The sequence below is a fragment of the Pelodiscus sinensis genome, chromosome 1 (genome assembly GCF_052426305.1).
Source record: "Pelodiscus sinensis isolate ZL-2025 chromosome 1, ASM5242630v1, whole genome shotgun sequence".
NCBI classification, from domain to species: domain Eukaryota; kingdom Metazoa; phylum Chordata; order Testudines; family Trionychidae; genus Pelodiscus; species Pelodiscus sinensis.
The window spans coordinates 94469165-94481304 of record NC_143052.1 but is presented as its reverse complement, the minus strand read 5'-3'; the positions used below and the strand labels follow the sequence as shown (position 1 = coordinate 94481304).

Genomic DNA, 12140 nt, shown 5'->3' with positions numbered 1-12140 from the left:
TTGGGATTAAATGACCCTTCTCATGGGGTCTTTATTAAAGTGAGGAAGTGGGACCCATCAATCCTGTTTGAAGGAGATGACCCTGAACCCACCCTTCACGCTGAGATAGGTGATCTTGTCATAGCCGTGTCGGTTGGGGAACTCCAGCTCATGCCCATCTGGCAGCTTCACCTTGAACTTGTCTCCCAGGAAGCTGACAACAAACTGCAAGAGGGGGGAGCAAGGGAAGGGAGTTAGCACGAAAAGCAAACTGGCTAACAACAGCATGCACCTGTCCCTTCTGCCCGGGCAGAGAAGCCCCAATCCTGCTGCCCTTAAACATAGTGCTGAGTTCACTAGATGCCTTGCAAGGTTCGGTGTCAGAGGCCCTGAGCCTCACACGTATGTAGGCACCTAACTCCCAGTGAAATAATCAGAGCCATCCACTTGTCTCAGCAGGCTGAGCTCCTACCTAAACTTGTACATGGGGATGGGGGAGAGGGGGACAACAACATCTCCACACAGCTGTGTGCTAACTGTGGTTCAGCTGCACTGGCAATGCAGGGAGCCCTGGCGTAGATAAGGCTCCTGCATCCACCTTGCTCAAAACAGGGCAAGTGACTAGGGTTAGCCACAGTGGGGAAATGCTCCTGCTAGCCCCTCTGCGCAAACAGTCTAGGGAATGGGTGGACCCAGGAGTCTTTAAAAAAAAAAAAAAAAAAAACCACACCCACTAGACTAATAACTGATCACTGAAAATAAAACTTCTGCCCACAGGCCCTCCCCTTTCCCACCCAGCCCAGGAAGCACCGGGCAATGGGAAGGAAACCATTCCCAAGCCACAGAGAAATGGAAAGATCTAAGTGTGCCCTGTGCAATGCTAGGAGACAAGCATAGAACTGCCCAAGGAGGAAGGAGCCAGGAGGTTACACCCAGGGCCCTAGAGTCTTGTTCTATAAAGCACTGTGTGGGGGAAAGGGGAGGGTAGAGAGAACAGGGGGTATGAGCAGGGAATGAACTGTGATGGAGACAGATCTGAGGTGCAGGGGACAGAGGGCTCTTCTGCCTACAGCCCTCTCCACCCAGTGAAGGTGTAAGCACCTGCTGGGCAGAGACACAGGGGCACTTGAAGACTGGTCACAAGCAACCTCCAGCCTGCCCAGGGTTAGCTGGTGAGAGAAAAGGGTCTGTGAGGGTTGGGAGCGGAGCCGGCTGACCGGGAGAGCAGCCGGAGCCAGAGATGCTGGTGGGGAGAAATGGCACCTGCAGACACCAGCCGGGAGAGGAAGAAGGGGCCCCCCATAGAGTCTGGCAGCTCCTCCAGCCGCGTCCCCAGCCTGCTTTCCCAGGAGCCCCTCACCTTGACCTCCGAGCCTTTGGAGAACGGCAGGTGGTCGCTGCGCTGCTCCGACTGCCAGCAGTTGGCACATTTGGAGTTGCAGACGATGGTGGATTGGTTGAAGCGGGGGTTGAAGTGTAGCCCCAGCTCGCTAGCGCTCTTGCCAAGGTTAATCACAAAGCTGAGGGGGGAGCAGAGCGGGCATCAGAGAATCCCCCCAAGGAGCCAGCAGTAGCTCCACCCCTGCCCAAAGGAGGGCGGTTGAGTTTCTTCTCCCACCTCTCCATTCACCAATTCCATGGGGGCAGAGAATCCCAGCCAGTCAGTTTTAGGAAGGGTTGGGACTTCTAGACCAAGTGTGACTTTCCCTGGAGGAAGGTCAGGCCTGTGGCTCAGGCATCGGCCTGGGACTCAGGTGATCTGAGCTCAACTCTCAGCCCTGCTGCAGACCCGCTGGCTGGCCATGGGCAAGTAGCTTTAATCCCCGTGCCTCAGTTTCCTCATCCATAAAATAATACAGACATGACAAGGGTATTTGTGGAGCACTCAATTACCAGGCTGATTGAGACTCTATAGGTACCAAGATAGACAGACAAACTGAAGGCCTGAGCTCTGCATCAGACGCAACCATCCAGTACAGTCAGGGTAGCTGGGGCACCATCTCCCCCCTCTGTGCAGCCCATACCCCCCTTGTTTGAGGCAGCTCCTTCCTTATACTCACTTCTCAGCATCATCAGAGATCTTGCCCTTTATCTTCAGGCTGGCCCCTGACTTCACATCCAGGTTCAATATTTCAAATTTCTCCTGCGGCAGAGAACCCCAGTGTCATGAGACTCCCAGGGACACATGCCCCCCACAGTGAAAGGGAATGAGGTTCAGCAATGCCACCTGAGCCAGGATAGAGACAGGACAGGACCCCCACCTGCTAGGTGCCACCTCCTGGCCCTGAGCCAGGACCACCCTGGCACTCCACAGTCCTTGCTTAGCATGGGGCAGGTGGTGGGAGTGGGCATGGGAAATGGAGGGCTGGCAAGGGGAGGGGAAATGAGCCAGGGAGCCGTAGCGATGACAGCAGGGACAAAGGCAGATGTGAGAGCAGAGCACTACAGGTGGGTAGCGGAGAGCAAGCAAAGGAAAGAGCTCCCGGAGAGACACGGTGATCCTTACAGACATCCTCCTTGCTGGCGTGGGCAGACACCGCTGAGAGCTGCTGAGGATCCGGCTCAGGTACGCATCCCCGCAGGAGCTCTTATAGGCTTAGCTTCTCCCAGAGTTACAAATTAACAGCTCTACCCCACTACTGAGGCAAGCTAGAAGACTTTGATCCCAAGATTTATCAGCTCCCCAGCTTCCTCTGACCAATAGCCTGCCCCACCCCCAGCCCGGTTCCCTGATAACACACAGACTGTTGAAGCTCAGGAAAGTTACTGCAACTGCCTTGTTGGAGGTGCTGCACTGGAGGGGATTCATCACCAAGGGGCCTTGTCATGGGCGTGTTCACCACAACAGACACCCCCTCCTGGCCACTGGGGATGGGCTCTTCCAGGTGCAGCACCTTCCTCTGGCAGTCTCCCCATGCCTCTTAGCCTCTCACCCTCTCTTGCTCCAGGAGCTGCAACCACCTGTTCTTGCTATGGTCCTCCCCTTCTGAGGTATCCAGATCTTCCAGGGCACAATGGCCCAGGCAGCCTGCTTTTCACTACCTGCCTGAGCCACTTCCCAAGGGCCTGGGAGGGGAACCCAGGCTGTCCTCTCCTCAGCAGCCAAGGTCAGAGCTATCCCACACCCAGCCACTTTTCCCGAGCCTTGCTCACCTCCCTGGGTTTGCCATCCCAAACTCCCACATCCCAGGGAATAACACTGGACTACTCTGTCACGCCAACCACACCCACCTTCTCCCAGGGAAGACCTGCTGCAGCCTACTTCCCTGCAGCCCGTTCTTGCTCCTAGCCTTTATACCAACTTCTCCTTGGCCTCTTATTTAACCCGTGTGTGCTGGCTCCTCCCACAAATGCAGCCAGGGGAGTTAATTGCTCCACCTGACATCTTAACTCCTCCAAGTCTGGTGTGGGGTGGACACTACATCACAGACCTGTCAGGCTGCCCGGCTGTACCCCAAGAGCACACGTGATGGGTGATTCTGTCCTGAGGTTTCACCACCAAGCATCAAGCGTCAGCTGCTCAAGCGCCATCACAGCCTGACTGCTGAGTCACAGACAGTGCCCGTGAGCTCTCCGGGCTAGCCTGCCATCTGGGCAAGCTGCGTGTTGCCCCTTCTACCAAAATCACAGTGTTCAGGTTCCTCCCAGTCCCCGAGGACTGACTCCGATCAACTGCACTTTAGATCTTACACCAAAGGCAACCCTTGTAGCCAAGCCTTATAACAGGGACAAAGAAGCAAGGGAGTTCTTGGCACACAGCGTTCCCATTGACGGTACCAAAGGGTGGTAGTTGCTTCTGTAATAAGCAAGCTCTGTATGTCTTTAAGGGCTAACCCCGGCCAAACACTGCAGATCTTTTACTTCTGTTTAGCACCCCCTGGCCCTCACTCAAGCAGCCTAACGATACAGTTCTTCCTTGGCAGGAATTTTTATTTGTTTCCCCCAGAATTCAAGCTGATGGAACGACTCCACATGCACAACCCGGCTGTGTCTAGACTGGCAAGTTTTTCCACAAAAGCATCTGCTTTTGTGGAAAAACTTGCCAGCTGTCTACACTGGCTGCTTGAATTTCTGCAAGAACACTGACTTCCTACTGTCTGAAATCAGTGCTTCTTGCGGAAATACTATGCTGCTCCCGTTCGGGCAAAAGTCCTTTTGCGCAAAAAGGCCAGTGTAGACAGCTCAGATTTGTTTTGCACAAAAAAGCCCCGATCGCGAAAATGGCAATTGAGGCTTTTTTGCGGAAAAGCGCGTCTAGATTGGCACAAACGCTTTTCCACAAAAAGTGCTTTTGCAGAAAAGCATCCGTGCCAATCTAGACGCTCTTTTCCGCAAATGCTTTTAATGGAAAACTTTTCCATTAAAAGCATTTGCGGAAAATCATGCCAGTCTAGACGTAGCCCCCTGTTCATGACTGGAGGGGGAAAACAAACCATCAACAAAGCAGTTCATCCTCAGATGTTCCGCAGTGCCCCACCTGGTGTCTATGGGCCTTCTTTTCTTGGGCTGCAGATGAGACCGCGTGTGGCAAACTAGTATTTCACACTAGGGATTACTTCTCCCCTCACTGGTGATTTTACAGTTTTAGAGCCAACTCTCTATCTATGCTCTTCAACAGGGGCTATAGAGGGAGGGGAGAGGGGACGTGTGACACCAGCACCGTGAGGGGAGGGGCAAGGGACCAGCAGCCAGTGGACAGAGCCATTCCATCCTAGGGACAGTTTGTCCAGCCACTCTGGGCTCTGCACTTTGGGGAGCCTCACAGGGCGTAATAGACTAGCCGGGGGCCTGGTGTCAGCAGTAGGGGTCTCCCCTGCACTCTCTGGCAGCATCAGGAAGTGGAGTGACCCAGCTCTAGCCCGCTCCGTTCCCCCCTCCCCAGCTCCCAGCCACATTGCTTGGGGGAGGGGGCTATGGCTCGAACTGTCCACATGCTCACCAGCAGTAACAGGAAGTGGAGTGATGCAACTGGGAGCTGAGGGAGCAGTGCGGGCTGAGGCCAGGTCACTCTACTCCCCCCCACCCCACTCACTGGCTGTGAATGTGGAGGGGAACCCCCACTGCTGGTGCCAGAGGCTCTTCCCCACTAGTCCCCTGGGCCATGTGGCTTGGGGATGGAGACTTGGGGAAAGGGGTGGTGTGGGAGTGGGGGGAAAGGGTGGTAAGAGGTAGAGCTAGGTGTGGCATGGGCTGGGGGTGCGGGGAGGCAGTCACATGGCCAGTAGCCTGTTGTGTCCCTCCCCAGTAGTTGCCACCGATCTCCTAACATGGGCTACAGCTACTTTTCTAAACACGTGTTTGCAACTATATTACCTATTTCAATAACGCGAACACATGCAGGTGAGTCAGACTAATGCAGTCAGTGTCCAGCAAGGCCTAGGGGCTATGGCTCGAGCTGGCACCTGGCCTATCAGTGTCACCGGACCATCACCCTAGCGGCTCCTTCCCACTCCTACCCCACAAAGAGGTCATGTCCTAGCTGCCCTCCTCCCATAAGGGAGCAGTGGCCTGGCGGATCTCTTTAGCCTGCCCTCCCCAGTAACCGCTACAATTCAGTGGGAAACCGGTGGTGTGAGGAGAAATCATTTCTTGCCGTTACTGCACTCACTGGAGGAGCAATGGGGGATGCATGTGACCTCACCCCAGGCTGGGGCCCCCACGCTCTCCCCATCCCCTGACACCCCCTTAGCGCCATCTGAACTCCCACAGGTCACTGAGGATCCAGCAGTGCCCCAAATTGAAAACTTCTTAACTGAAAGGCTAGGCAAGGCAATCACCCCACTATCCTGTAATGCACGATTGGTGCCTTCTTTATGGCCAAACTAAGCTTCTGCCAGCTTGCCTTTTGCTCAGTCTTGCTCTCTGCCAGGCACTAGGAAAGCAAAGATGCAGCGCCATCTGGGTTTGATAGAAAAGAGGCACAGAGCTGTGTGTGCCATGTGCATCTTGGTAGAACTACAGCCCAAATTGTTTGATTATTTTCCTCAGTAAGACATACAGGAAGGGCAATAAAAATTCACCAGGCAGAACATGCATGGAAACTGACTCTGGACTAGGGATGTGAACAACTAGTCGCTTCCCCACCTCCCTTGCTGCCTCTATCAGATAGAGGCAACAAGGGGAGAGAAGAGGGGGTACTTCAAAGTGTCAGCACCACATGGAGCCCAGGATCAGCGGGGGAGTCTCCAGCTGACCCCAGGCTTTTGCACTTTCACCTTTGAAGTGTAGCAACAGCCCTAGGGCCGTAGCTACACTTCAAAAGCAGAGACGTCCTATTGACTAATCGAATAGTTGATGCAAAAATGCATTGACTATTCGTTTAGTCAATTACCCGATACTTAACTTCCTTATTCTGGACAGAGAAGCAATTGATCAAAATCACATTCCCTGCTCTGTTCTCATTGCAATCAAAAGCAGTTTTGCTATTGAGCTCAATGGGAACAGGCTTTGACATTTGGAGAGGAAAAGACAAAACCACTCAAGCCAGAGTGCTTATACCACAGGTATCAAAGGCTGCTGACTCGTGAAAGTCAGCAGACATCTGATCTTTGTCCATTGCAAGAAAGAAATCCGCAACCAATGAGACTAGAACCATCTTTGTACCACATCCAACTCATAAGTCCATCTGCCAAGGATCAAGGAAATATGAAGGCTCATTCAGATTACATCAGAGTTTTCTAGCCATCATCTTCCTTCTCAAGTGCCCCTAGGAGGGGAAGATTAGAGACAGGGTGAGAACTGACAGAACTGAAATGGTGTCTTAAGCAGAACCCTAACTGCCATGTCTTTGAGGGAAGAGGGTATGTTGTGTCCCCACGGCAGGGAAGCGTTATTCTCAACCAACATTGGAGCTAGGAACTCCAGGAGAGGTAGGGTGGGTCAATGTACAGGTATGAACCATTGACCTTAACACCCATAGTAACTGCAGCAACAGGCCAAATTTGTACAAGCAGCAGCTGCATTTGTCCCCTCCAGTCAAAGTTTCGATGAAGAGGCTGCTTGTCTCATCAGTGGTGGGCAACCTGCAACCCGAGGGCCGCATGCGGCTCGCTGGGGTTCTAGGAGTGGCCCACAAGACATTTTGTTTACTGTTGACCACGTGCAGGGCTGCCAGGTTCTGCTGGTTTCCAGCTGTGTCATTTTTTCTTACCAGTATTACTAAAGTGACACGCCCATAAAGCAAGGGCATGTGAAGTGAGGTGCATGCTGATTGCGCACAACACTGTGAGAGCTGCATGCTCCCCCTACATCCAATACGTGTCCTGATAAAAGAAAATCTCTCTGGCCTGCTAATATTATACATTTTAAAACTGAAAGAAATGCACCAACAGATGGCAAGATTGAGCTATCAAGTGAAGGTCTCAGTAGCAGCAGTGCAGAGTCAAACTGTCCCAGTGCTACGGAGGAGCGCAGTTACGGAGACCAGAGTCATCCCGTCCATTGGACAGTTTGGGGCAGCCACTCTGGGCCCTGTGCTTTGGGAGGCCCCATGGCGGGTTGGGGGATTACCAGGGAGGCCTGGAACCAGCAGCAGGGGCGGTTCCAGCCCCCACACTCACCAGCAGTGGCAGGAGCTGCGGAAAGCAGAGCGCCCCTGCCCTAACCTGCTCCGGTCGGTCATTTTCCAGCTGGGTCGCTCATGGGAGCAGAGAAGGCTAGAGCTGGGGCATCTGCTTCCCACTGCCACAGTGAGTGAGGAGAAACCCAACCCCTGCTGCCAGTGCTAGGCCCCCTGTAACTCCCTGGGTCACATCGCTTGGGGGAAGGGTTTGGGGAAGAGGTGCAATGGGAGTAGGAGGGGATAGAACAGGAGCAGGGCCTGGAGCAGAGGCGGGTGTTTTGGGCCCTGCACCCATTTAGGAATGGCCCTGGCTGAGACATCCTTTTAGAAAGTGCAGCTTGGCCAGATGGGACGCTAGCAAGGAGAAGAAAGCCCCTGGGCTGTAACTGTGGGTAATCACACCTGTGTGTATGACCGTTAAGGGAGGCTCTTGTGCCAAGTCCCATGACTATCAACATAAAAACCTCCGCATCTCCATGGCTACCTAACAGTTCTAGTTACACCAATCAAAGAGCAAATCCCATTACTAGTCCATTTGATAAAGTCAGTTTCAAATTTATGACAGCAACTTCCCAAGTCAGAGACACTCCCAGGGTACGTCTACACTACAGCGCTAATTCGAACTAACTTAGTTCGAATTAGTTAATTCGAACTAAGCTAATTTGAACTAACACGTCTAGAACTAAAAACTAGTTCTGGAAGGGGAGGGAAGGGAGGAAGGGAAAGGAAAGCTCAGGGGTGCCTCTCTTGTCTTGCCACACTGCAGGTCCGGGGGCGTCGGTGGGAAATGGTTGTGGAGGGGGGGACAGGAGGGATGGGGGGTGTGGCGGAAGCAGGAGCAGGAGCCGGAGCAGGGGGAGCAGGAGGAATTGGGAAGCGGTCGAGCAGGCTCTGGAGGAGGCCTCGCAGGGCCTCCAAACTCCTCCGGTGCACCCTCAGGTCCCAGTGGTCCAGGGTGCGGAGCTGGTGATCCATGAACCGGAGGTGCCGCCTCTGGTACTCCTCCTCATTCCTGGCTCTCCTGCTTGCCCGGGCACGGGCAGCTGCTTCAGGCGGTGTGGTGCGCCCTGCAGACACAGGTGCTGTGGCTGTGGTGCAACAAGACCAGCTGTCAATTACCCCAGGGGCCCAGGTGTGTGAAACCCAGCTCCCCTCTGCAAGGCCAGGGCCCCTGCAGGATCCCCAGCTGCTGCTGCGTGGTGGGCAAGGCCCAGGCACAAGGTCCTGGGGCTTCCTCTCGCCCCAGCCCCCCGTACACATAAGGGGAGCACGATGGTACTCACAGGTGGACGCCTCCCCGGCCTCAGACGACACAGGCGAGCGGCTCTGTGGGGTGCCTCGGGGGTCCCGGGTCCTGGGCAGGCTGCCGGCAGGCTCCTGGCTCTCGGAGCCCTCCTCCTCCTCCTCCGTGTCCAGGAGCGGGCCCTCTGCCCCGGGGTCAATCACGTCCTGGGGGGGCAGGTACGGCATGAGCCCCCAGGAGGCGGTCCAGGGCGTGGAAGTGGGGGCAGGCCTCCGGGTCGGCCCCTGGCTGGCAGGCCCGGGAGTAGGACTGCCGCAGATCTTTGATCTTGCAGCGCATCTGCTCCCGGCTGCGCTGGTGGCCCCTGGCGGCCAGGCTGGCAGCCATGCGGCTGTAGATGGCTGCGTTCCTGTGGCTAGTGCGGAGATCATGGACATTGGAGGCTTCCCCCCAAACCTCGATGAGGTCCACGATCTCCGCACTTGACCAAGCGGGCGCCCGCCTCTTGCGTCCCCGGGCAGGCTCCTGGGAGCCGCCAGGCTGGTCCTGGGGAGCAGTGGAAGGCTGGGTGTCCTCGGGTGGCTGGCTCATGGTGTGGCAGGTGCAGGGTCTGCTGGCATGGATGCTGGCAGCCTTGCAACTGGCACAAACTGTGTAGCCAGCCCGTGGCCCTTTAAGGGGTCCAGGGCCGGGAGGGGGGCAATAGAGTTTCCCTGGTGTTGGCCAGAGTGGCCACCAGGGAAACCTGGGAAGGGCTAGCCTGCCACTAGTTCGAATTAAGGGTCTACACAGCCCTTAATTCGAACTAGCTAGTTCGAACTAGGTTTAATCCTCGTAAAATGAGGTTTACCTAGTTCGAACTAAGGCTGTCCCCTGACTTCACATCCAGGTTCATTATTTCAAATTTCTCCTGCGGCAGAGAACCCCAGTGTCATGAGACTCCCAGGGACACATGCCCCCCACAGTGAAAGGGAATGAGGTTCAGCAATGCCACCTGAACCAGGATAGAGGCAGGACAGGACCCCCACCTGCTAGGTGCCACCTCCTGGCCCTGAGCCAGGACCACCCTGCCACTCCACAGTCCTTGCTTGGCATGGGGCAGGTGGTGGGAGTGGGCATGGGAACTGGAGGGCTGGCAAGGGGAGGGGAAATAAGCCAGGGAGCCGTAGCGATGACAGCAGGGACAAAGGCAGATGTGAGAGCAGAGCACTACAGGTGGGTAGCGGAGAGCAAGCAAAGGAAAGAGCTCCCGGAGAGACAACCGCGATCCTTACAGACATCCTCCTTGCTGGCGTGGGCAGACACTGCTGAGAGCTGCTGAGGATCCGGCTTAGGTACGCATCATCGCAGGAGCTCTTATAGGCTTAGCTTCTCCCAGAGTTACACATTAAAAGCTCTACCCCACTACTGAGGCAAGCTAGAAGACTTTGATCCCAAGATTTATCAGCTCCCCAGCTTCCTCTGACAGTGTCTTGACCAATAGCCTGTCCCACCCCCAGCCCGGTTCCCTGATAAGACACTGAGGTTGTGTCTACACTGCACCCCTTTTCCGGAAAAGGGATGCAGATTAGACACATCGGTATCGCGAATGAAGCAGGGATTTAAATATCCCCCGCTTCATTTGTATAAACATGGCTGCCGCTTTTTTCCAGCTCGGGGCTTTTCCGGAAAAAAGCGCCAGTCTAGACAGGGATCTTTGGGAAAATAAAGCCTTTTCAGAAAGGTCCATTATTCCTCTTAAAATCAGGAATAAGGGATCTTTCGGAAAATAAAGCCTTTTCCGAAAGATCCCTGTCTAGACTGGCACTTTTTTCCGGCAAAGCCCCGAGCCGGAAAAAAGCGGCAGCCATGTTTATACAAATGAAGCAGGGGATATTTAAATCCCCGCTTCATTTGCGATACCGATGTGTCTAATCTGCATCCCTTTTCTGGAACAGGGGTGCAGTGTAGACACAGCCCATCTGTTGAAGCTCAGGAAAGTTACTGCAACTGCCTTGTTGGAGGTGCTGCACTGGAGGGGATTCATCACCAAGGGGCCTTGTTATGGGCATGTTCACCACAACAGACACCCCCTCCTGGCCACTGGGGATGGGCTCTTCCAGGTGCAGCACCTTCCTCTGGCAGTCTCCCCATGCCTCTTAGCCTCTCACCCTCCAGCCTCTCTTGCTCCAGGAGCTGCAGCCACCTGTTCTTGCTATGGTCCTCCCCTTCTGAGGTATCCAGATCTTCCAGGGCACAATGGCCCAGGCAGCCTGCTTTCCACTACCTGCCTGAGCCACTTCCCAAGGGCCTGGGAGGGGAACCCAGGCTGTCCTCTCCTCAGCAGCCAAGGTCTGAGCTATCCCACACCCAGACACTTTTCCCCTGAGCCTTGCTCACCTCCCTGGGTTTGCCATCCCAAACTCCCACCTCCCAGGGAATAACACTGGGCTACTCTCTGTCATGCCACCCACACCCACACCCACACCCACACCCACACCCACACCCACACCCACACCCACACCCACACCCACCTTCTGCCAGGGAAGACCTGCTGCAGCCTACTTCCCTGCAGCCCATTCTTGCTCCTAGTCTTTATACCAACTTCTCCTTGGCCACCTGGGCCCCTTATTTAACCCATGTGCGCTGGCTCCTCCCGCAAATGCAGCCAGGGGAGTTAATTGCTCCACCTGACATCTTAACTCCTCCAAGTCTGGTGTGGGGTTGACACTACATCACAGACCTGTCAGGCTGCCCGGCTGTACCCCAAGAGCACATGTGATGGGTGATTCTGTCCTGAGGTTTCACCACCAAGCATCAAGCGTCAGCTGCTCAAGCGCCATCACAGCCTGACTGCTGAGTCACAGACAGTGCCCGTGAGCTCTCCGGGCTAGCCTGCCATCTGGGCAACTGCGTGTTGCCCCTTCCACCAAAATCAGTGTTCAGGTTTCTCCCAGTCCCCAAGGACTGACTCCGATCAACCGCACTTTAGATCTTACACCAAAGGCAACCCTTGTAGCCAAGCTTTATAACAGGGACAAAGAAGCAAGGGAGTCCTTGGCACACAGCGTTCCCATTGTCGGTTCCAAAGAATGGTAGTTGCTTCTGTAATAAGCAAGCTCTGTATGTCTTTAAGGGCTAACCCCGGCCAAACGCTGCAGATCTTTTACTTCTGTTTAGCACCCCCTGGCCCTCACTCAAGCAGCCTAACGATACAGTTCTTCCTTGGCAGGAATTTTTATTTGTTTCCCCCAGAATTCAAGCTGATGGAACGACTCCACATGCACAACCCGGCTGTGTCTAGACTGGCAAGTTTTTCCGCAAAAGCATCTGCTTTTGTGGAAAAACTTGCCAGCTGTCTACACTGGCTGCTTGAAT

At 54.8% G+C, this 12140-nt stretch overlaps 1 protein-coding gene across 4 annotated transcripts; it reads right to left on the bottom strand.

Moving 5' to 3' along the window:
* On the bottom strand, positions 1-10521 carry LGALS2 (galectin 2). 4 transcript variants are annotated; one of them, XM_075937390.2, is made up of 4 exons: positions 10058-10078; positions 2040-2122; positions 1340-1499; positions 1-204 (listed from the first exon to the last, which is right to left on the bottom strand). In XM_075937390.2, exons 1-4 carry the CDS (start codon positions 10061-10063, stop codon positions 58-60), a joined length of 396 nt encoding a protein of 131 aa, XP_075793505.1. In that variant the 5' UTR covers positions 10064-10078; the 3' UTR covers positions 1-57. The 4 variants fall into 4 exon arrangements, with proteins under 4 accessions (XP_075793505.1, XP_075793496.1, XP_075793489.2 ...); XM_075937381.2 differs by lacking the exon at positions 10058-10078 and adding an exon at positions 2486-3817; XM_075937374.2 differs by lacking the exons at positions 1-204; positions 1340-1499; positions 2040-2122 and adding exons at positions 2491-8607; positions 8824-8989 and having other exon boundaries at positions 10058-10521.
* Positions 10522-12140: the final 1619 nt, after the last annotated feature.